The sequence below is a fragment of the Gnatocerus cornutus genome, chromosome 1 (genome assembly GCF_029298725.1).
Source record: "Gnatocerus cornutus isolate USDA-ARS CGAHR chromosome 1, icGnaCorn1.1, whole genome shotgun sequence".
Lineage (NCBI taxonomy): Eukaryota > Metazoa > Arthropoda > Insecta > Coleoptera > Tenebrionidae > Gnatocerus > Gnatocerus cornutus.
In genome coordinates, this window is record NC_142233.1 from 29750162 (window position 1) to 29774067 (window position 23906).

Genomic DNA, 23906 nt, shown 5'->3' on the forward strand with positions numbered 1-23906 from the left:
GGTAAATTACTGCCGCACATGGAATGACTCATTAAACCGGGCTACGCAGAATTTTTTTAATTGTGTCAGGTTGGTATCGGTGTTGCCGGCATTGTAGCCACAATCCGAGTACGCCGAAATTCGTATTCTCATGTTTATTTGAAAAACCGTGAAATCGAGTAATTAGCCCCGTAAATCTAATCCTGCCCTTTATTCCATTCGCTTGGAATTAGCATCCCGAAGGCTATTTTTGCTGGGAAATTCATGTAGCGTCGTACTTTTGGAAAAATTTCAGTGAGCCATGTAAGTTTTGTTCGTGGCGGCCGTGTCACCATGACCAGGATTCGTGCTGGTTGATTATGCAATGCGTGTGACTTCTTATTGGACATTTCTAGACGCGGTATATGACAGTTAAGATGTCTAGTGAAGGTGATTCTTCCAAAAATCTCTCCTCAGAGGTAAGTACTCGCTTTCATTTAATTATCGGTGTAATTATCAATACGTAATGATGCAGTGAACTTAAATTCACATTTTTCTCTTGGTGCGTTCGTGCCATTTTCGTCCAAAAAACAACATGTTAGTGAAGGAAATTTCAATATGGCGTATGTTGATATCTGAAAAAGCGGGAAAACGAAAATTACAATAAAAAACTCGATGAAAATTTAAAGGAAATGATTACTAAGTTGAGTTGTGTTGCAGTCTAATGAAAAAAGCGAGACCGAAAATACCGACTCTTCTCAGGATGTAAAAGACGCTAAGCCTGACGCACCTGCTGAGAACAGCGTTGAGAAGAAAGAGGAAGATACCAAGTCTAAGGATGCTACTAACGAAGCTCCAGAAGAGTCAAACAAAAAAGCTGATGGTAACAAAGCAGCTCCTGATAAAACAGAAAACGCGAAATCTGAAGTAACAGCTCCTGAGAAGAAAGAAGATAAGGCCAAGCCTAAAGATGAAGAGGAAGAGGAAGAGGAGAACAGCGAACAGGATGAGGAAGAGGGAAGCGAGAAAGATAGCAAGGAAAAGGAAGTGCCATTACTTGATCAACCTCTGGAAACTTCTGGGAAAAGAGAGCGTAAAAATGTACAGCGCTTTAATGAAGATTTCCCAGAGCCCAAAGAGGTGAGTTATTTCCCTATTTTGGTCATGATTAAACAAGAATTGATGTCTTAGGTTGAATTTCCGGATGGGTGTGGTACATCTCTCGGTAACATACCAAGAATCGACGCTTCAATTTCACGGTTTAAAAATGACGACATGAAACTACTCCACAAGATCCTATTTAAAACGCCAGGAAAGAGTACAATGATTAAGAAAAATATAAAGAAATTCAATGGTTTTGAATTTAAGAAAGATTCAGATGAATACGACAAAAAAATGACTGCTGTTCACAAATGTGAACTTAAACAGTTAAAAAGCATTTGTGAAATGTTGGACCTACAAAAAACAGGCAACAAAGATGATATAGTAGAGAGGATAATTGATTTTCTATTAGAACCTAAAGACTCTGGGAAAGCAGTAGGAGGTGGTAGACCAAAAAGAACTGCTGCTGTGAGGGCTAACAACAGAGGCTATTCGTCTCATGATAACTACTCCAGCGATGAAAGGCATAGTGCGCGTTCAGGTAGAGACAAAGGTAGACGTTCCAATCTTAAAGATGATAGTTCCAGTGCAAGTGACGAAGATTTTGAGCCCTCAGATGAAGGAAGTGATGAAAAACCCAGAGTAACCAAAAGAAAACGCGTTGATCGCAAAAAGGTTGATTCTGATGATGATGATGATGCTAGTGACATGGAGAGCGCTAGCTCAGAAGAAGATAGTGACGTGAGTGGATTTCTCTTAACATTCAAGTGGTTTTACTTCAAAATTCAAATTTTGCGGAATGAAAGTTCAAAAGTGCATCCAAGTTTATTTTTCATTTCCTGGGAATTAATTAATTTTATGTTTTTAATTACAGTTCCAAGACGAACCCAAGAGCAAACGCAAGAAGACTGTAAAAGCCAATAATAAAAATAAGGGAAAAGGCGCTGGAAGAAGAGGCCGCAAGCCCGCCGCAGCTAAGAAACCCGCTAAAGGCCGAAAAAAGAAAGAGAGTTCTGAAGAAGAAGACGAAGAAGAGGAGGAAAGCGAGCAGAAAGAAGAGGGGAGCAGTTCATCTGAAGACGAGCCTTTAGTGAAGAAGACGGCAAAATCAGCTCAACCACCTACTGTATGTTTAAACGATTATTTATTGTACGAAAATTCATTTTTTTTTATTTAGGACGACGAAATTAAGAGCTACGTCAAGGAAATCCTGGAAGGTGCAAATCTGGAGCAAATCACTATGAAAACTGTGTGTCAGCAGGTTTACGCCCATTATCCCGATTTTGATCTCGCACACAAAAAGGACTTCATCAAGTCTACCGTAAAATCTGTAAGTACTTAACTTTTGCAAAGTTAACAGAGGTTAATTTTACTTCGTAATTACAGCTTATATCAACGTGAACTTGTTTCATCGCTAGAGGTAAAACTTATTGTAAAATAAAAGCAACCTTATATGTATGTCCGAGTACAAAGTTTGTATTTCGTTTTTTTCATATTTTACACTATGCATTTTATCAAATAATTTTGGCAAACTAATAAATAAGTTAGTTTTAAAGTACCCAGGAAAATGTTTGCAAGTAGGTTCTGGGCTTTTGAAAAGGTGTTTTATAATTATTCAGAATTTGTTTGGTACAAACGGTTCTTCAAATTTATTGTATATTCCACGTACATTAAAAGATAGATATTTATGTGTTTCATAGAGTTATCAGAGATCTTAACACAACTTTATTATAGGTCAATCACTTTTTTGTTGGAGAGAACTAAATAAAAATTGTTAATTATCTATTGTTTTCATTTTTTAGTTTTATTCGTTTTTTACTTAAGTGTGTGAGGTATAAACTGTAGTAAAAATCACTTGATGTCAAAGCCATTAATAAGTTTGTTTTATGGTCATCTAAAAGTCTCCAAAATTCTAAAAAAAAAACAGTTGTACAAAATGTGTCAAAAGTGAACTATATTTTTTCTATCGAGATGTTTTAGATGACCATCCATTGCGTATAAACATAACTGTAAAAATCTATTTTCCTATTAACATTGTAATTTATCATTTTCTTTCATCTTCATTGCTTCTACAGGTTATATCATGTAAGTGTTTGAGTTCCCAATGGTTTAGAATGCTTTGTTGTCTTATCAAAATGTCTATGCTAGTAGATCTTAGGAATTAACAATAGAGATCTAAATTGTATTACTTTCAGAAATACAGTCTTTATTATATCTGGTTTCATTTCTAACTTCTGCACGTGGATGATATAAGCATGATTAGAAAAAGCTTCATCTGCTCCGAAATGCACGAGATAACTAAAAAAAACTTGATAAAAAAATAAAAAGCCTTTTTTATATTCAGCCAATTAATCTGTATCACAAATGGTGGATGCGCCAGGTCAACTCTTAATAATTCAACCACATTAATATCCACAAATTGATTTTTCACATCTGGCTCTTGCACCTTTTTGTAATTCGTAATTAATTTAAGAATCTTCACAGCTCGTATGTAGTTGGAAGTTGAAATTATAATTTAAAATAAAACAAACTCGACGTTTTTGAATAGAATCCAGTTTATGTGAAATTGGCAGTACTTGAACGATATTTTTCTCCAACAGTTTGAATTCTCCCGCCTTTCTGTGTGCAACGGCCGGACGAAAATTCCGTACATTATCGACTGTCAATCAAATCTGTTTTCCCGTCCTCGTGGAAAGAAACTTCAGGAGCCGTTTTGGCCTTTCTGGTTCAGCGCTGGTCAACTTCAGTTGATTATCTCGACCAGAATATAAAAATCATGGTAATTAAGCACAATTTTTCTGTTTTTGCATGTTATGTGAAAACCAAGACAATAAGTTGGGTTATGTTCACTTTCTCTTCTTTCAGGCATCTGTTAAGGAAGGAAACCCTGAAAAACCAGGCCAAGACGCGCCTCCCATTCATCACATTCGAATTACTTTAACTTCACGCAATGTGAAATCTTTGGAGAAGGTTTGCTCTGATTTAATAGACGCCGCCAAAAAGCAAAAATTGCGGGTAAAAGGTCCGGTAAGAATGCCTACTAAAATTCTACGAATTACCACAAGGAAGACACCTTGTGGTGAAGGTTCCAAGTCCTGGGATAGATTCCAGATGAGAATTCATAAGAGGGTTATTGACTTGCATTCTCCATCTGAAATTGTGAAGCAAATCACGTCTATTAATATTGAGCCGGGCGTGGAAGTTGAAGTTACTATTGCAGATGCTTAAGAACAACTGTTGACAAGGAAACAAAACAATAAACAACTGAAAAGTACAGCCTCTTTTTATTATATCAAACCTGAGTCAACCGGAAAATGGAGATAAAAAACGTGTTTCCACAAAACTTGTTTTTCTGAGAGTTTCCGCATAAATTGACAAGCGTTATCAATAGTTTTCATTTATAACCGTTGCAGCATACTTTGATAATGTCTTGTTGACAATTCACTCATTACTTAATTGGTCATATCAAAAAAATGCCGCCGAATTAGATACCACAGTTTCTTATTATTGGGGCGTGACAACGGCATTCATTGCTATGTATATAAAATGACGTAATGTTTTAAATGTTTGCCCGCCATTTTGTATTCCTACGCGCTACCAGCCCAACCAGAAAAGTAGTTCTGATAGATAATCGATCGATAAAGTCTGTTTGCGAATCGTTGGCCCAACTGAATGTACGCAGTGCTAGAATCTCGACGTTATCTTGCTAGTGTTATCACAAAAATGACGTTTACTCCGCAAATATAAATGTAGAACAAGGTGTCATTTGCAGGTTAGAGTAGTTTAGTCGATTCAGCAGCGTTGATCGTTTGTTGTTTATGGTGTGGCCCATCCCAGTTCGCTGTGAATGTGTGTGCCGTTTCCATAAGAAAATTCTTTATTAAAAATTAATGGATAACATCTGTTGCTGATACAGTAAGTTACTTTTACCTCTCTAAAAAAGATTTACCGCAAAATCGATTCGGCAAAAGTCCATTTCTACAAAAAACGGCCCACTATGAGGCGACCGTGGTTTGTTATTGTGGAATGTCAAAATATTTACGGTTATTTCAAAAATTTTGATTTACAGAGTGTTTGTTTTAAATTTTCAAGTTCGACTGCTCACTTTTGTTTATATCTGCCAACTTTGTTTTCCGCCGATTTAAATAGAACATGTTTTGAAATTCACAAGAAAATATATCCAATTAAATCCCCAAAATTTGTGGGGCTTCGGAAAGCCGCATCTTGGCACCGAAATCGACAGAAAGTGTTCATTTCAAAATTCGATGGTTATTCTAACTCAATTGACCCATTTTCCCAGTTCGAAAAGAGGATGAAATAGAAATCGTCTCCCTAAACGATATGCAATGACCTGTCATTTTCAAAAATATACGGGGTGATTCATCTATGACAGAGCTTCCTGTCAATGTTAATGTTGCCATGGCAACGTTTCCGTTTTTATGGAAATCGGTGTAATCAGATCATTTGTTTGCAGTTTCCAAGGAAATTTTTAAATCTATTTAAACATTGAGTTTATTGATTCTAAAACAAAGTTTTGACATGACAGGTGCGTGCGATATAAATTATGAATCTTCCGGTTAAAAATTATACGCTTTGAAGGAAATGCATCCAATAAAATCGATTCTGTTCAGATAGGTTCAAACAACTTACCACCCCAAATACCCAAGAGAATGGAAAAGAATCAGCTCACTATTTTTTTGTTTGTTTTAAGACAGTCTTTGAAGTAAAAATACCAGTATATTTTTGACTACTCGTACAGTTATGAGCAAAAAATCTTGGACATTATTTATTAGCTTTCAAAATCAGCACGCATAATAAGACTTTAGTCTCTCGGTTGGATTGGCATTTGTAATTAAATTTTAAACAATTTAAATGTCGCCATATAAATGCTGTTTTCACGTTTTATAAATTAGTGTCCAAAATTTTTTGCTCACAATTGTAGTAGACATTCAAAAAAGTACATTTTACAATTTTGTAGTATCGGATTCATTGCTGCTGCAGATTGTAGAAAATAACACGAACTGTTGGGACTATCCTTTAAATGCAGTCAATATTTTTATTAAAAAATGACTTCCCTTGAATAAAAATTAACAACATTAAAATACTCGTTAAAAAACCTCCTGACGGCCTTGTTATCACATTGATGCCCAACTTCCCATCTGAAATGTGCCCTAATTCCCAGCTCGAACATGTTTATACTTTGTTTATCAGCTAATTAAACAAAAATTTGTAAAGTTTACTTAACATCCAACTAAAGAGTTACGTAACACTGCTAGCAGCCTCAAAGTGCAGAAATCTGTTTGAATTGGTGCCACTTATAATCATCAGAAATTGTTGATATATTTAGCCGGGTGACCTCACGACCTCGTCATTTAAGATGACACTTATTATTCTTTTCATGCTACTCTTACACATATTTTCAATGGTATGTGCAAAAGATAGTGTTAATTATGGCTTTCAAAAATGATTCAAAGCTCGAGTGCAGTTTGAAATAAATCCGAGAAATGCTAATGAGACGAGAAATTTGTGCAGGATCAACTTTCTATTCTATTAATAAAGATTCCGAAGCTCGGACCATCAAATAATTTTATTTTAACGATTGACATAATACTTGCGAAAGGTCAGCATCGGATTACTCATTTACTAAAAGTATGAGCAATTCTCAACTTTCCCATTAAATTAAACGATAAGCTAATGCATACACACCCCATTTTTTTACGTGTGCTAAAAGTACTAGCGCGTCTGATGGGTGTGATTGGTGGAACTAGGGACTACAGGTGTGTATGTTTAACGATCACACTCACCTGTAGATTCTAATATACTAACGTGGCTTAACAAGTTGATGGTCATTGACCGTGACGACTCACCCATAATTTATTGGTTGTTGATAATGATAAAGATAAAGAATGTTTTTAGCGTAGGGTGAGATGAACAAGAGCTGTGAAAATAAGCTGATTTAATTAATTATATTTGTCCGAGTGGAGGTGATTAAGTGGGGCGTTGTTCCAAGCATGACGCCAAATGGGAAGCATTTCATGCATGAAGAATAGTAATTTTGGAGTCTCGGGCATTTTATTTAAACAATGCACTTGCGTGGGTTATGCAGAATTGGCACAGTAAACACCTGCGAGGATGAAAAATGCAAATTTGCAAACAATATAAAACGGATTGTAAATTTTTAAGATTGATCCCGTAATAAAATGTGTTTAGTGTGTGCAGTTATTAAACTGATATGATTACAATAAGCCAAGTTAAGAATTTGATCCAATAACAAATCAACAGTAGGAAGTTACATAATCTTCACATTAAGTAAGGTATTTGAATAAAACTCTGATGACCAACAACTGCTCATTGTTGAATTATGATAAAACCCATGAACTGTCTCATAATGAACAGATCCTTATTATCCCGATGTGGGTGTGCGCAATTTACGTGCATTCGTTTGTCTGCCCGACGAGGGTGTCATTAAATGTAATTTGATCGCAAGTCAGGTGAAGTTGACAATAGAAGTAATTGGTGAGAATAATGAAAAGAATTTATTGCTTGGATCGGGTAATAACATGGTGAATGTCACGTTAATAATTGCGCATTCTTGTGTAATGATAAATGGGACTTCTTTGAAACTAATCATGTAGGTAGTATTGGTTATTGATCACTTCTTGAGCAAACAGGATAAAATTCTCAATTCCTTTACCAATATCGTGGGTAAACATAATCCAACTGGGTTTGATGTATTTAAAGGCCGTGGCCAGAATGTTTTTTTAAACATGTTTTTTGATTCTTTTAAAATTCCAAGTTTGTGAAATACAAACAGTGTTGAGCACATCTGCAGACTATAACTCAATTCAGACAAAATTAAACTGTTGATTTTTTAACTTTTTTTATGAACGCCTTCGTTCAAGAACGACTAATCCGAATTTGCAATTTAAATCTAACTGTACTTCAACGTTGAAGACACATCCAATTAGCTGCAACTAATTTAACCACATAAGCCATCTTCTGCACTGTCTCAGATTCCAATAAAACCACTCGACATTGTAATTAACAGCCTCGTTAGTCATAAAATACCGCCATTGCAATCTTATAGTTTGTTTAGTATTGTTTATATGCTCACTAAAGCTCCGCTTTTTATTAGTATCGTTGGTGTTTTTCAAATTTAGTGGTTGAAATAAAACAAACTTATTCTAGACCCTTGAAATGAAACGAATGGTCTTTATTAGCACTTCACTAAATTTAGATCTGCAGCAGTGCCAATCAATACTTGAAAACGCCGTTTTGTTTGTTCCACTTGTTGTATCGAGTTTTCGAGTTTTTAGTGGTTACAATGATTTTGTTGGCAGTTGAATGTTGGTGAAAACTGAAATTTAGGAAGGAAACAAGCCTTGAACAGGTGCTTAAAATGAGGCATGCTCATTACGATTACATGTTTTTGTAATTTCTACGTGTTATCAGTTTTATTTTTAGGTTTTCAACTGTATCATAACGCTCTTCCTCAATTAAGAATTTCATTATCTTTTCCATTTCATTTTGTAATAATAACGAGTCTACGATATCGAAGTCATTTTTTTTTCACTATTTGTGACTCACCACATGTTATCTTTTATTGATTGTTGTTATAATTCTCGCGAATTACTGATTACATTATAAGGACAAAATAGCTGAAGTAAATCAAAAGTTATCAGTACTTCAAAAATTAAACTTCCTCCACGCAAAATAGATGTTTCTCGACTGCTCCATAAATGGATTTTACCTCAAACGCAATAATTTTAATTGCGTTTTATGATAAACACAAAATACATGTTCATTTAAATAAATAACACGTTTATTATTTCCCTACTAAACGATAAAAGTAACGAAGCTAGCAGAAAATGTAACACTAATCACGGGTGTTTTTAAGTGATAAATTGGTTTTCTGTGAAAGTTAGTCTGAATTATTAATCGTGGTATTTCAATTTTATATTACGTGTAATTAATTTATCATTTTTCCGTGGAACATTCAACAGGAGGAATCTAGAGCATTTCCATTTTCCTAAGAAATCACATTTCATTACAAAATAATCAAAGCATTATGTGATTATGAACAGTCCTCCATTGATTAACTAAATTGTCTGAACAACAGCATAAAGTCCGGCTCATCTTAAAACGAACGAGCGTTTTTACAGCTCGAGACAGTTTTTATTGCACATTTTACCAATGGCTATTATAATAAAACTTGTGCGCTTTTTTGCGATACAATCGTAAGACGCCTCCGCCCAGATTAAAATAGATTTTTTCATTACCGATATAGATATCCGTATGTTTACAAAACCGAGATAAGGAAGTCAACAATCTTTATTTTTGATAGCTAAATTTAATTTCGGCTGCTACGTGCTGCAGATTGGTTACACGCACCTTCAAATTCCACAGTGTATGATAAATTTCGTCAATTGATGCTGTCAATAGACAAACCCTTAGATGTTATTTAAAACTCTCTACATGATACGAGATCAGGCGACAGTTCGTCTACGCTATATTTCTGCACAGCACGCAACTTGGCGTGCAAGTTTTTGATTACATAAAGAAGTCTCAGCACGATAATTGTCCTTTGTTTTAACTTATTCTTTTGTTTTGTCAGACTAAAAGGCGAAGATGCCTGGTGAGAAGAAAATGGCTGTAGATAACGATTCATCTCCTGCTAAAAGTAAGTCTTCGACTTTGGGTCGGACTACGGGTAATACTGTGGCTCACGTGACTATGCTGGATGGCACCGTCTTGGACGTTAGCATTGAGGTAAATCCAATGAGGAAAATAATGCTGTTTATAAGACCAAGAAATTTCAGCGAAAAGCCAAAGGAAAAGATTTGCTTGATAAAGTTTGCGAGGCGATCAACTTGATCGAGAAGGATTATTTCGGTCTTGTTTATCCCGATCGACACGATCCCAGGAATTGGCTGGATCTTGACAAGAGGATTTCTAAATTCTTAAAATGTAGGATTAAACATTTACAATACGATGTTGTTACGGTATTTTTACAGCGGAGCCTTGGAAGTTCACCTTCGAAGTTAAATTTTACCCTCCAGATCCCGCGCAACTTCAAGAAGACATTACTCGTTACCAATTATGTCTTCAAATTCGCAACGACATTTTGAACAATCGCTTACCTTGTTCTTTCGTCACTCATGCCTTGTTAGGGTCGTACCTTGTCCAATCAGAATTAGGCGACTATGATCCTGAAACGATGGGGCGCAATTATCTTAAAGATTTTAAATTCGCACCAAATCATACTCAGGATCTTGAAGATAAAGTCATCGAGCTTCACCGGACCCATAAGTGAGTCTAGGTTGAGTGGTAAAAATGTTATATTGGGGGTTTTACAGAGGGCAAACTCCTGCAGAAGCAGAATTACATTATCTAGAAAATGCGAAGAAGTTGGCAATGTACGGAGTCGATCTACATCCGGCTAAAGACTCCGAAGGCGTGGATATAATGCTGGGAGTTTGTGCTTCAGGTCTTTTAGTTTACAGAGATAGACTTAGGATTAATAGATTCGCTTGGCCCAAAATTCTTAAGATTAGCTATAAAAGGCATAATTTTTATATCAAGATCCGACCGGGAGAGTTCGAGCAGTTTGAATCCACCATCGGTTTTAAGTTAGCTAATCATAGAGCCGCTAAGAAATTATGGAAGACTTGCGTAGAACATCACACTTTCTTTAGGTAACTATTTGGAGGTGGTAACAACAGTTCTAAACTCTTTTTTTAGATTGATGTCTCCTGAAATTAACCAGAAATCCTCTCTGTTCCCCAAACTTGGGTCCAAATTCCGCTATTCGGGACGCACTCATTATGAGACCAAGAAGACTCCCATTGATAGACCAGCTCCCCAATTTGAACGCTCCTTAACTGGAAAACGACTCGCGTCTCGTAGCATGGATCGTAAGTTTTCCAACTTCTACTTTTCTTATTTGATTAATTGCTTGTAGCTCTCGGAGGAACTCAGCCCGAAGACGATTATAACGAAGCTAATAAACGTCACACAATGTCGCACCCACCTGAGCACATACCTGACATTGATAATCAAAGCCCGGCCAAAATAAAGTCTCCGAAAGAGAAAAAGGAAAAGAAAGAAAAGGTGAGTTTGGGTGTTTTTCTTTATTTTTACAACAAATTGGCAACATTGATTTAATTTTGGCGTCGAAACGAATAGCTTGCTCGGAAAGGCAGTGGCGCCGGATCGGCGGCTTCAGTTAGTTCAGGCAGTTCCGAGGAAGGAGAATATGAAGCCGAGAAAAATCAGAAGGTGTTTTCATATTTTACTTTTCATGATTTTCAGCAGTGTTTGCTGACGCCTTGTCTTGGTGCTATTATATAATTTGATTGCAAGTAGAACTGTATAATACTATCTACAGTTTACAACCATTGTAAGCTTGATTTGGACTTTTCGTTTGTGGTACCAAGCTTCGGATGGATGTTAAACCACAGGTGGTCAAAATGTATCAAACACATTAAGCGACTTTGTGAAGCTTTTTTACGGGTTACGCGGGATGTTCTAAAGGAAATAACGTAATGTTAAATCTGTGTTGCATGAAATTAAGAAAAAAACTTCCCACCATTTCAAGTCATTGTAAAGCTGGTATACCCATTAGTACCACAACAGCATTGCAATAGTACTTATCCTGTTCAATACATTTTAATCACGCTGTATACACCTGCCAGCCCTCTTATCATAATGCCAGCGGTAGCAAATAATTTCAGTAAATTAGTTCCTGTTTCCTTTGTATTATTCCGCAATTTTCGACATCCGCTGACATTGTAATCTTTGATGAGAGCGCTGAAATGTCGTTGGTTGTATTTGGTAAAGATCTAGGTTAGGAAAACTGAACTGATTGCATAATTTCCTGCAAGGGTCTTATGAACGCTGTTTGAGTAGAAGAACATTGATCTGTTACAGTCTTATTTGGCTTTTTGTTCGTATAGAATTTGAAGATCTCTTGTAAATTTTATGGTAGCTTTTGTCTTTGCTTCATATGAATTTGCTGCTTCATTCTCTCCCTCCTCCAAAGCGACTTCGGTCTCATTTCTTTTTTTCTAACAGAAACCCATCGGAGGCGTCGCTGTGCTACCCACCGGCAGCTTGTTCAAGAAGAAAGATAAGGATAAAGACGACAAAGATAAAGAAAACAAAGACGGAAATGCTCCTGACCAGAATGGCACTGACGTTGATCTTAACTCGAGCGGGGAAAGTGACGCGACGGGAAAAGACAAGAAGGAGAAAGAAAAGTCGAAGGTAAGTCCCGTTTTGAAATTTCAGTACCTGCGGTAGTATTTTGGCTTTGTGTATTTTCGTACAGTGTAGAATATTGAAATTTATGCGTAATTTTAGCAATTTGTGGCATGTCTCAGATTAATTTGTTGCATGTTTGCTTTGCCATATTAGAGTCCCGGTTTCCTTTTCGGTTCTAAACGTGACAAAACCCCGAAAGAGAAGAAGGAAAAAGTAGCTTTGGCTGAAAAAGCTGAAAAAGGCGGACCTCCTCTAGGTTCCCCTCAACTGCCTGGTTACACGCGTGAATACGACTATGATGATGAACAATCCCCAAAGAAACCTTTCACTCCCATTGGTTTCAATTACGAACAACAGAAATCACCATCGAGTCCGAAGAGTGACCTCGAAGGGCAACAATCTCCGTCCACGAAACGAGCCACTGGGCTAGCGTTTAATTACGCGCCAGGTGAAGACGACAAAGTCAAGAAATTGGGTCCAGGATTCAAAGATCCTAAGAGTGACACCGCCGCTTTCTTGGCTGGAGAACAGTATTTGCACGAAGCGCCTCTAGAGAAAACTGCTAAACCTGGTGCGGCGGCAGCAACGCCCATTCCTGCCGTTCCAGGGGCCAAAAGAACAAGAACTGTGAAGCTGTTTGTGATAACTGGCAAGAAAGAACCCAAGACTGGAAGGATTGACTTGGACACGGCAGCTGTGGATATTACAGAAGCCCAACAGAACATCGAAACTGGTTTGATCGACTCCAAGTATGGACTTGTCGATCCTTCAAATGGCACTGTTATCATCACTGACCCAGTCAACGGGCAGAAGGAAGTAGTCCAAGGGCATATTGATCCCATTACCAAACAAATCATTATCACATCAGGATCAGTAATTGATCCTAACTCAGGAAAGAGAGATTCGTCCTTGGGTCAAATTATTTCTATTTCTGGCCAGCAAAATCATCCAGTTACGAGTCCCCTGGCAATTGCACCCAAAAAACGCATTATCAGGATCACTGTCATTACCGCAAAGAAAGATCCAAAAACTGGAAGGATTGAAGCTGAGAAAGGGGTAAAAGAGACTTTGGATGCAACCCTTGATCCACTGACCGGTCATATCGACACTAAATATGGCGTGTTGGACCCTAACAATCAAAAGATAGTTCACAAGGATCCAAAATCCGGTAAAACCGACGTCCGTCCTGTAGAAATCGATACCAGTCTCAACCAGATCATTGTGAAAGAGGGCGTTCTTGACCCCAAGACAGGCAAAGTTGATCAGAGTTTGGGTCAACTGATCACCATCGTGGACGAAGGTAACGCAATAGTTCCCGTTACTGCCGTCACTGCTAAACGTGACCCCAAAACGGGAGCTTTGGATGGCTCAACTCAACCCCACAAAGAAACCACCAATGGTAGAATCGACAGCAAACACAATCTCATAGCTACCAAGTACGGCTCTATCGATGTGAAGAACAAGAAGATTTTGTCGCGTGACCCCAAAACCGGAAACGTTGAAGAACGTCCCGTGCAATTTGACGCCCAAGACAACATAATTATTCTTTCCGGAGTAGTCCATCCGAAGACCGGAGTCAAAGACGACAATCTAAGCCAGATTCTTCAAGTCGGCTCTGAGACTGATCCAGAAGTCAAAGTTATCTCCGTTTCTGGCAAAGTTGACAAGAAAGGTTTGGATCCCAAGAACGTGTCACCTGCTGAAGAATCCACTGCGTTGTACGACCCAGACACTAATAAAGTCTACACTAAATACAGCGTGTTTGATCCTATCAATGAAACTCTAACGTACTTTGATCCCAAGACGGGAAAAACTGAAACCAAGCAAGGTCAAAGGGATCCCAATTCAGGCGACGTGCTGTTCAGAGGTTTGATCAACTCGAAGACGGGTAAAGTTGACAACAACTTCGGAAGAACCATCAAAGTTGAGATTAGGGGACAACAAGTTGAACCCATTGTTGAAAATCAACCGACTTCCATTAAAGATGTCAAAAGGGCAATTCCGGTGTCACCGGTCAAACTACCTCCTCCTCCGGTAGTTCCGCAGGGCAAAAACAAGATTGTGAAAATCTTAGTAATAACTGCTAAAAGAGATCCGAAAACGGGTCATCTGGATGTCGAGAATGGCCACGTTGACCAGTCCGCTGGAATCTTACACCCAACTGGTGAAATTGATTCCAAATACGGTCTCATTGACCCCAAGAAAGGCACTGTGACTTTCACTGATCCCGCTACAGGAAAACAGGAAACAGTACAAGGGCAAGTTGATCCCGTTTCCGGACAAATCCAGGTTATAACAGGCCCTGTTCTTGATCCAAAATCGGGTAAGAAGGACGCTAACCTGGGGCAAGTTATTACAATCGTTGGTAGCACTGAAGAAGTTAAAGAACCGAAATCGGCAGTTAAACACTCTCTTCCGTCTCACCCCATCCCCAAGAGACGCGTTATCAAAATCCTCGTCATCACCAGTAAAAAAGATCCCAAGACCGGTAAGATCGATACCGAAAAAGGCACCGTTGAGAAGTTAACCGCGACTGTTGATCCAGTTAGTGGAATAATCGAATCCAAGTACGGGAAGATCGATCCACACAACAGTAAAGTCGTCCAGAAAGACAAATCTGGAAAACCTGTGGTTACCCCGATCAAAATCGATGAGAATACTGGTCAAATCTACATTAATGATAATATTGTAGACGCCAAGACCGGCAAAGTTGACCCCAATTTGTCCCAAGTGATCAACGTCGTCGATCCTCAACATCCCGCTGTTGTTATTACAACCACAACCGCGAAAAGAGACTCGAAAACTGGAGTTATTGACCTTGCAAACGGTCGCGTGGAGACCACGAATGGAAAAATTATTCCAGAGACTGGCGAGATCGTCACGAAACAAGGCACGATCAATTTGAAGTTGTTGAAACTTATTACACGCGATCCCAAGACTGGTCAAGTGCAAGAAAAATCTGTTCAGGTCGATAAGGATGACAATATTATTATTTCTGGGGTTGTTAATCCCAAGACGAAAACTGTTGATCCTAATTTGGTTCAAGTTGTACAAGTTGGAAATGAAGTTGATCCAGAAATTCAAATCACGACTTACGTGGGGAAATTTGACTCTAAGAAAAATACCGTTGATTCGAAGAACGCAGTTCCTGACACCACTCCAGGTCTGTACGATCCCGATAAGAACAAGATTTACACGAAGTACGGTCAGTTGGATCCTGTTGAAGAAACGCTGACTGTGACTGATCCCAAGTCTGGAAAACTTGACACTAGACAAGGTCACATTGATCCAGGCACCGGAGAATTGGTGTTCAAAGGCGGTTTTGTTAATCCCAAGTCCGGGAAAATTGATAAAGATCTTGGGCGAGCTGTATCTATTCATATTACCGAGCCAGCTATTGATTCAGTTGCTTCTCAACAACCCTCAGAGAAAGAGCTTCAAAGAGTTGCCACCACTGTTCAACCCAAGTCGGTTGAGACAATAGCTCCACCAGCCGCTGAATCAGTTAAAGTAAGCCCTGTGAAAGCTGCAGCTCTTGGTAAAGAAGGCCCAGTACCCAAACACCGCATCGTTAAAATCATGGTAATAACATCGAAGAAAGACCCCAAGACTGGCATTGTTGACACCGAAAAGGGCCAAATCGAACAACTCACAGGTATCCTTGACCCCAACACTGGTCTCATTGAAACAAAATACGGGCAAATTGACCCCAAAACTGGTGCTTTGGTTGTACGTGACACCGCGACGGGCACAACCGAAAAAGTCCCAGGACAAGTCGACCCAGCCACTGGTCAAATCACGGTGAATGGTGGCCCAGTCATAGACCCGAAAACAGGCAAACCTGATGAAACCTTAGGACAAGTTTTCTCAGTTGTTGGTCTGAAACAAGCCCAAGATCCTAATGCCGCTCCGATTCCCAAAAAGCGTACCATCAAAATCGCCGTTATTACCACTAAAATTGATCCAAAGACTGGCAAAATCGATTCCGATAAAGGTCAAATCGAGCAGTCTACAGCGCTGTTGAACCCAGAAACTGGTTTGATCGAATCCAAGTACGGATTGATCGATCCCAAGAACGGCAAATTGATCGTGAATGATCCAAAATCCGGGAAAATCGATGCCAAATCGGCGCAAATAAACGAGAATAATGGACAGATCATTATTAGCAGTGGCGTTGTGGACCCTAAATCAGGAAAAATTGATAATTCCTTGGGACAGATCATCAGTATTGCCGGACAAAATGATCCCGTCGTGGAAATTACAACCATCACGGCTAAGAAAAATCCTTTGACTGGGGAAATTGACGTCGCTCATGGTCAAATGGAAAATTCCAGAGCGAAGAAGATTGCGGCTACTGGCGAAGTGGTTACTAAATACGGTACCATTGACTTGAGACTTCTTAGAATCACAACTGTTGACCCGAAAACTGGTAAATCTGAATCTACACCCATTCAAGTGGACCAAGAAGGCAACATTATTGTAACTTCCAACGTGAAAGACCCTAAAACAGATAGTGTGAACCCAGATTTGGGACAAGTGATCAAAATCGGATCCGAAGTCGAACCAGAAGCGTACATTGTGTCGTTCGTTGGAAAGTTTGATCCGAAAAAGAACACAATTGACACTAAGAGTATCACCCCTGAAATCTCCAATGGTCTCTACAACCCCAGCACCCACAAAGTTGACACCAAGTACGGCCAAATTGATCCAGTTAAAGGTACTTTGACGTACACTGATCCTAAGACGGGGCGCCAAGAAGTGAAACAAGGCTACATCGACCCTCACACCGGACAAATTTTGTTCAAGGGTGGTTACATCAACCCTAAGACCCAAAAACCGGACCCATATTTCGGTAGATTGGTCAGTGTGATCATCAATGATCCGCAAGTTAATCAAAACGGAGAAATTGTACCAAGAACCGTGGAAAATTTGAAGGTTGACCCCAAAACGAATCAAGTTTGGGTGTGTGACCACCATGACAAAGTTAGCAAACAAGACGTGTATTCCACTGGTCATATTGACCCTGTAACTGGGTACATCATCACGGTTTATGGTACAATCGACCCGAAGAGCGGTTCGATTTCCAAACTCGTAAAAGTGGATCCAAGCAATGCGAAAATTGACCCTGAGACAAATCAAGTATTTACTAAAACAAGCGAAACCGACGAAACTGGTGCACCTTTGTACTCAGCCTCAGAAATCGACCAAAAAACTGGTGTCATTTACACGAAATATGGTAAAATCGATCCGAAGACAGGCAAACTCGTCATCATTCGTATCTATTTGGTTACTGAATCCGACCCCACCGGCAAACCTAAAGAAATCGACCCAAAAGACTGCCAGTTCGATGAAAAAACAGGAAGAATCATGAATGTCACCACTCAAACTGTTTACATCTACACAATGCTCGACCCCAAGACCGGCAAAATCGTCCAAGTCAATCCCAACGATCCCATGGTCAAGAATTCCAAGACGAAAGTATCCCAAGTCTTGACTCTATCAGGAGAAATCGATCCTGTAACCGGGAAAATCCACACCGAATGGGGCGACATTGATCCAGAGACTCTCGACATCGATCCGAAGACAGCCAGAACCGATCCAGTCACTGGTCAACTCATCTTAAACTACGCCCAAATCGACCTGAGCCATTTCCCTGATTTGAAAGACACGAAACTCAAAGTTAAGACATACAAAGACGACGACTCGAACGCTTCCAGCGATGACGATTTGAACGAATACGCAACCGATAATCTTAAAGATATCGCGAATCTCTCGATTAAGACGGCCAAAGCTGCGACGACTCCGGTCATTGTCAAGACAACGACGAAGCAAATCGTCACCAAAGACAAAGATGGAGTCACACAGAACATTGAAGAGCGAGTGGAAGATGGACGCACCGGACAAATCACCGTGTCCACACATGTTAACAAGGTATGTTGAACTTTTTTAATTACAAAGGGAAAGTTTTTTTATTTTATTTTTATACTTTGAAGTACACAGGGCGTTTTAAGTAAAAATCGGGGTGGGGAAGGTATTTAAAATGCCCTGTATGTTACAAACTGTCGATTAATATTGTTTCGTTTTTATTGCAGTTGCATACAATTGCAGTGCTTTTGTTTTTTGTTTGTTTTTTTATTTCCTATTCATTCACGTCTGGGTGATCTGTTGAACTGCTAAAAAAGTTTTGGTCAAAATAAATTTTTAATATATCCAACAAAAAGTAGTGAAAATGCTTCATGTGAAATTTATACGCCACTTTATGCTTTGTGTAAGAGAAAAGGAACTACACTTTCAGTTTTAAAAGAACAAAACAGATCAGTTTAGAATCAATCGATTGGTATTAGGTGATAAAATTACTATAATTATGCATTAAAGAAAGAAAATCTTAAAAATAAAAAATATTTGAAATGGAGCATTGTGCAGTTACATAATAATTCTAATCACAAATTCATGGTCTTTCCCATGATTACGGTAATACAAAGCTTCGCATTCACGTCATACGATTTCTTTTACCGATTATTTTGTGATTGAGTTTGTCTCACGTTTTCATTTCTTCCCCCTTATATTTATTTGTTTTTGTTTCTTATTATTTTTTTAACTTTACGTACGAAGGCCGATGCACCGATTGATGATGGTAAATCACCTTTCGTTACTGCTCGTGCTGTAACGACACGTACTGCCACAACGCACGAAGATCTAGGCACTAACGCACGCACCCAACAACTCGAAGAAAAAACTGTGGCCCATTCGATGACTTCAAGTGCTACTAAACAAGAACAACGCACGGTTACCCAGGAAGTAAAAACCACCAGTACTGTTATTAGTGGAGATCAGGTTATTATCCCTTTTTGTTTCATTTTGTTTGTTTTTTATGGTTAACAGATTAATCAGTGTGTTAAAAGAGTAATCACGTATTCATTTCAGAGTGTTAAATAATCTGTTTTTTTGTCATTCATTTTAATTCTTATTTTTGCTTCCTTCACTTTTCTTTAACTTGCATGGCTTTTAGCTGGGCAGACGAGATAGTGTTAGCTCGACTAGTTCAGGTGATTCTGGCACACCCATTGATCCACCAGATGATCCAAATCATCCATATTACGACAATAAGATTTACAAGGTACGTTCCAAACAAAAAAACGAAAGAGAGTAAGTATGCACGAGACACAATCAGAAGTTTTTGTATATTGTATCGTAGGTGTTTCGATGTTGATTGTAGGCATGATGTAGGATAAAATTAGCTTAAATCATATTTTGAAATCACAAAGCTCTCACATACTCTATCACCACACAACACATGCTTTTGTTTCTTACATTCTTTGTTCAACACAGTCATACATATCACAGCATTCTTTGTGGTCACGTTTCTAGTTTGGTTTCTTCTGATTCAGGAAACTCCGGAAGGTATCGTGCAGACTGAGAGTGTGGTTTACAGTGGAGATCCTACAATTCATCACACTAGCACCACCAATGTTCCAGTGGTGGCTACTGAAGCTAGAAAAGTTCATTTGACGTCTGATGATGGGAATTACTCGGCGACGGGAGAAATAGTGAGCTCTCAGACCATCAGTTCGAAGACCAGAACAGTTGAAACAATCACGGTACGTTTGTTTGGATCATCTTAGATCGTGTTAAGATTGTTCTATTTTAGTACAAAACGGAACGCGATGGTGTCGTAGAGACAAGAGTTGAGCAAAAAATTACAATTCAGTCCGACGGGGACCCGATTGACCACGACAGAGCCTTAGCTGAAGCCATCCAAGAAGCCACAGCTATGAATCCAGACATGACAGTCGAGAAGATAGAAATTCAGCAACAAACAGCGCAGCCGCCTCAATAAGATGTGAGAATTTGCGTCATGTTGAGTAAATTCTTGACTTGAATTTGCAGGTTTTGACGCATTGGCTTTAAAACTGCCGACATTTTCTTTGATTAGCTTTGCTTCACGGCCCATTTAATGTTTGCATCTGACAAGATTTGAAGCTGGCCTCTTGTGTATTATAAAATATTTATAATTTAGATGTAAGATTGTTTTATTTTCTGTGAGTTGTCTCGCATCACCATTCTTTTTATCTCTATTTAAGTGGTTCGAATATTCTCATATGCTTGGTGTATGGTCACTTTATAATTAGTCTAATCACTTTATTTTATTTGTTTTGTTTTATTTTATTTATTTAGTGAATGTAACTCAAAGTGGATAAAACTGCAATAAAAAAAGTGCTTTTGATATTAAAACAAAATTAAGAATTTTTGAAGATTTGAACTAAATTTCAAATGTGTTCATCAGAGAGAAATTATTAAATTTAACCATCACATTCCATGTTATATATATGAAATATATATGAGCTAACGACGCATTGAGTATAAATTGTGGATATTATACTGAAATAATGTATTTGTTGTGTATTAAGAAATTTTATGTATTGTTTTTAACACGCAAGCTATACTGTAATTGAAGGGGCCCAAAAAACCTGTCCGTTTTAGCGACAATAAATACGGATATGTCAGAAAGTCTCTATGTTGCTTTTACTAATACTAATTAAATGTATATTCCATGACACTGAATGTTCAATTACTTTATTTGGTCCCTCTTCTCTTCCATAAGTCAACTGGGAACATTTGCCTTGCATTTTTGTCAAGTTTAGCTTGTCGATTATTTTAGTTTCTTAGATTTTCTATGATATATAGCATCATATGTGGTATTATTTTAACTAAACGATTTATACTTAGCTTTTTCAAGTTTTCGTGTCAACTAACTCGAGTAGAAAAATCTCAACTGTATTGTAAATATTAAGTGACTTCCGAGCTGAGTATGAATCTTGATCGCTTTAATTTCATTTTATTGCAGCTCTAGCGATTAATATAAAATAGTTGTTTTTACGTATTGTTTTAAATTTTTTATTTAATTAATAAACATGTTTCAAAAAGAAATTCTGGCTCTTTACTTTACTTCGGTGAGATTTCTGAAACCCATTTCCTCCCTTATGTGCTTCATTTCTGAATATTAAAATTGGTGGATGCGCCGGGCGAATTTACCCTTTTTTTATAAGTTAAATAATAAGTTTATAATAAAAATTAAAACTCTAACAAATACCATTTATTAACGTGTTATCTCGTACAGACTATTAAATAATCACCAAATAAATATTATAACTGGCAGTATAAAAGGCACAGGAAATATTAGTCTCAACATTGATAGCTTACCACTAACCGCACCGTTGTCGTTTTGTGCTCTTCTCTTCTTTTGTACTATGTCAATTTACTAAAATTACCTAAAAGTTACAACAGTACTTCCTATTGAATCCCACGACTGGATATGATTAAGAGCAATTTCGATGTCCTGCGGATGTAGAACTTTGTCTACCACAGTTTGAAGACAACCATTTTCAACCATTTCGGCCAATTCGTCTAAACTGACGTAGCACATGTGGCCTTCATCAAAATCGTTCAGAGACGCTCCTAACAATTTCTAAAAAGATCATACAAAAAAAATTGGCCACCAATAGTACCAGACTTACTTCAAAAACAAACTTGATATAAATGTAACTTTTCACCAAGAATCTACCCATCAATCCAGACGAATCTGTGGCTAAATTCGCTGGTAGAGTGGAGACAACTTTGCCTGAGCAAAAACCTTGGATTCTATTGAGATGTAAAGCGCAGTTCTTTGTGATGATTACAAAGTCAAATTTGTCTCGCACTTCCAGTTCTTTGACGAAACTATTTAAGGAATCTTGAGGTAGTTCTACGGTAAGTACGGATTTCCCATCAGTGTCCACAAATTCTGGAAAGATGATGATATCACTAGCACCTAAAGCTTTTGCAACTGGCAGTGCTCTTTTAGTGCAAGTTGTAGTTATCTTGGCTTTCCAGCTTTTTAGGATTTGGATTAAAATGCAGCCTACAGGAGTACAACCGCCAAGCACCAAAAATCTTAAAACATGGCTATAAAACTGTCAGGTTTTCCAACGTGGGCTACCTTTTATCTTCAGCATTGTCTTGAGAAATCCCAGTTTGTCTAAGAGCATCCAGAGCTAAAGTTCCTGCGTATGGAAGACTACAAGCACCTTCAAATCCTATGGTTTTTGGTTTTCTGCTTATTCGGAATTCTGGCACAATAACACTTTGAGACATGACGCCTTCGTGCCAGAATGGCACTGTTAGCCAAACTTCATCACCTATTTCTAATCGTTTTACATTTGAACCTATATCAGTAATGATTCCTGTACAATCGCGGCCAAGAGTTACTGGCAGGACGCCTCTTGAGTGCTAGAAATCCCAGTCACAAACAGAAGAACACATTTTTATAGAACCTTATTGTAGATTCTTTGGAGGATTTTGCGCAGCACTTTTCCGTACCCAGCGCAAATTTGGGCATCTACACAGTGCACGGAAACTGCCTTTACAGTGATTATGACCTCGTTATCGCTACACTCATCAGGGGCTCTTGCATTTTCCACAACTGTTGCTGACTAAACAAAGCTTAAGATCAGTGAATTTTAGTCTAGAAGCTCACCTCTATTCCTAAGTAATTTGTGCATTGCACTGCTTGCATGTATCTTACTACTGACTCCTTCTTTTTGACTGTCAAGATAAAAACTGCCCCTGCAATGCTTCCACAGATAAAACCTGCACATAGGAAGCACACGTCGCGTCTTGTCCCTATAAAAATTCCTCAGATTTTGAGAGTATTTTCTTACTTTCTTACATTTCCTCCAAAAAACTTGGGCTAGACTGTAGTAAACTTTCTGGACGTCTAAGTAGTTGGACAAGTCTTGTTTCACTTGAACGCCCACATTTACAATATATTGCCATAAGTCACGAAAATTAGTCTTTAGTTGCTCAGAATATGAACTATTCCAAGCTTGTAAAATTGCAGACTTGCTTTGGTGAGAATACTGATGGAGAAGATCTTTACTTTGAGTAGCAGCTAAACTAAGTTGGACCTAAAACTCTCTTGAAATGGTGAAGATTTGAGAATGATAGTTTACCTGAAGATTTTCAAGCTTTTGTGAGCTTCTAAACAGCACCTCATCCATTTTAGATCATTATTTAGTTTTGAAAATAAAACAAAAAGTCATGTTATGTAATTGTCTTGTCACAGCTTCAAAATAAAAGAAATAGAAAGTCTCCCACACATTGCGATCTCCAAAATGGACCAAAAAAGAGACACGTGGAGACAATTTTCTTGGGTTAAATTTTGTAAAAACTTGGAAAATTTTGACGTTTTGAATTTTGACAGGTTATGTTTTGACAGGGCGTGTCAACTTTCTACGAAGGACCAAAAATGTTAATTATGTAATTGTAAATGCAGTAATTTTTATCGTTTTTAAAACCTTTATCGACTTTTAAAACCAAAAACAGACATGAGTTTCTTAAAATATGTTAAAAAAAAATAAAATTTCAGATTCCACTAGACTCCTTTAAGCAGATGTGATTCATCCAATTTGTCTTGATTTGAACTGCCATTTTGTTTCAAAGAATTAGGAGTGGGTTTGCAAAGAGTCATCTACTTTTTAGGTACTACAAAATGAACAGATTCGAAATTTGGAAATTTCAATTTAAACCTTTAAATTACCAGCCAATGA

At 38.0% G+C, this 23906-nt stretch overlaps 4 protein-coding genes across 6 annotated transcripts; 3 read left to right on the forward strand and 1 right to left on the reverse strand.

Moving 5' to 3' along the window:
• Window positions 1-39: 39 nt before the first annotated feature.
• On the forward strand, window positions 40-3273 carry LOC148181466 (protein DEK-like). The gene is made up of 6 exons (XM_088035905.1): window positions 40-437; window positions 679-1098; window positions 1150-1800; window positions 1934-2185; window positions 2237-2389; window positions 2446-3273. The coding sequence occupies exons 1-6, from the start codon at window positions 384-386 to the stop codon at window positions 2458-2460; spliced, it is 1545 nt and encodes a 514-aa protein (XP_087892031.1). The 5' UTR covers window positions 40-383; the 3' UTR covers window positions 2461-3273.
• A 398-nt stretch (window positions 3274-3671) lies between these two features.
• LOC148181467 (small ribosomal subunit protein uS10-like) lies at window positions 3672-4333 on the forward strand. Its single transcript, XM_088035941.1, has 2 exons — window positions 3672-3838; window positions 3925-4333. Exons 1-2 carry the CDS (start codon window positions 3836-3838, stop codon window positions 4285-4287), a joined length of 366 nt encoding a protein of 121 aa, XP_087892067.1. The 5' UTR covers window positions 3672-3835; the 3' UTR covers window positions 4288-4333.
• Window positions 4334-4635: 302 nt separating this feature from the next.
• On the forward strand, window positions 4636-21249 carry cora (erythrocyte membrane protein band 4.1 like coracle). 3 transcript variants are annotated; one of them, XM_088035875.1, is made up of 15 exons: window positions 4636-4974; window positions 9674-9828; window positions 9879-10026; window positions 10074-10368; window positions 10416-10754; window positions 10801-10973; window positions 11021-11169; window positions 11245-11337; window positions 12133-12324; window positions 12475-18252; window positions 18934-19155; window positions 19331-19438; window positions 19710-19919; window positions 19970-20161; window positions 20209-21249. In XM_088035875.1, exons 2-14 carry the CDS (start codon window positions 9688-9690, stop codon window positions 20156-20158), a joined length of 8037 nt encoding a protein of 2678 aa, XP_087892001.1. In that variant the 5' UTR covers window positions 4636-4974; window positions 9674-9687; the 3' UTR covers window positions 20159-20161; window positions 20209-21249. The 3 variants fall into 3 exon arrangements, with proteins under 3 accessions (XP_087892001.1, XP_087892019.1, XP_087892010.1); XM_088035893.1 differs by lacking the exon at window positions 19331-19438; XM_088035884.1 differs by lacking the exon at window positions 11245-11337 and having other exon boundaries at window positions 4637-4974.
• Window positions 21250-21400: 151 nt separating this feature from the next.
• LOC148181469 (NAD(P)H oxidoreductase RTN4IP1, mitochondrial-like) lies at window positions 21401-23747 on the reverse strand. Its single transcript, XM_088035087.1, has 7 exons — window positions 23310-23747; window positions 23027-23264; window positions 22835-22980; window positions 22632-22790; window positions 22298-22587; window positions 21837-22251; window positions 21401-21787 (listed from the first exon to the last, which is right to left on the reverse strand). The coding sequence occupies exons 1-7, from the start codon at window positions 23355-23357 to the stop codon at window positions 21587-21589; spliced, it is 1497 nt and encodes a 498-aa protein (XP_087891213.1). The 5' UTR covers window positions 23358-23747; the 3' UTR covers window positions 21401-21586.
• Between the last annotated feature and the right edge of the window lie 159 nt (window positions 23748-23906).

Excerpts from the sequence above, each read along its gene's own strand:
- LOC148181466 (XM_088035905.1), top strand. The coding sequence starts at position 384 with ATGACAGTTAAGATGTCTAGTGAAGGTGATTCTTCCAAAAATCTCTCC. Across the intron at positions 438-678 it reads CCAAAAATCTCTCCTCAGAG|TCTAATGAAAAAAGCGAGAC; the intron begins GTAAGTACTCGC and ends GTTGTGTTGCAG. Across the intron at positions 2,186-2,236 it reads AATCAGCTCAACCACCTACT|GACGACGAAATTAAGAGCTA; the intron begins GTATGTTTAAAC and ends TTTTTTATTTAG.
- cora (XM_088035875.1), top strand. The coding sequence starts at position 9,688 with ATGCCTGGTGAGAAGAAAATGGCTGTAGATAACGATTCATCTCCTGCT. Across the intron at positions 10,755-10,800 it reads GAACATCACACTTTCTTTAG|ATTGATGTCTCCTGAAATTA; the intron begins GTAACTATTTGG and ends CTCTTTTTTTAG. Across the intron at positions 12,325-12,474 it reads AGGAGAAAGAAAAGTCGAAG|AGTCCCGGTTTCCTTTTCGG; the intron begins GTAAGTCCCGTT and ends TTGCCATATTAG.
- LOC148181469 (XM_088035087.1), bottom strand. The coding sequence starts at position 23,357 with ATGGATGAGGTGCTGTTTAGAAGCTCACAAAAGCTTGAAAATCTTCAG. Across the intron at positions 23,265-23,309 it reads AAAAGCTTGAAAATCTTCAG|GTCCAACTTAGTTTAGCTGC; the intron begins GTAAACTATCAT and ends AGAGAGTTTTAG. Across the intron at positions 22,588-22,631 it reads TCCAAAGAATCTACAATAAG|CACTCAAGAGGCGTCCTGCC; the intron begins GTTCTATAAAAA and ends TGGGATTTCTAG.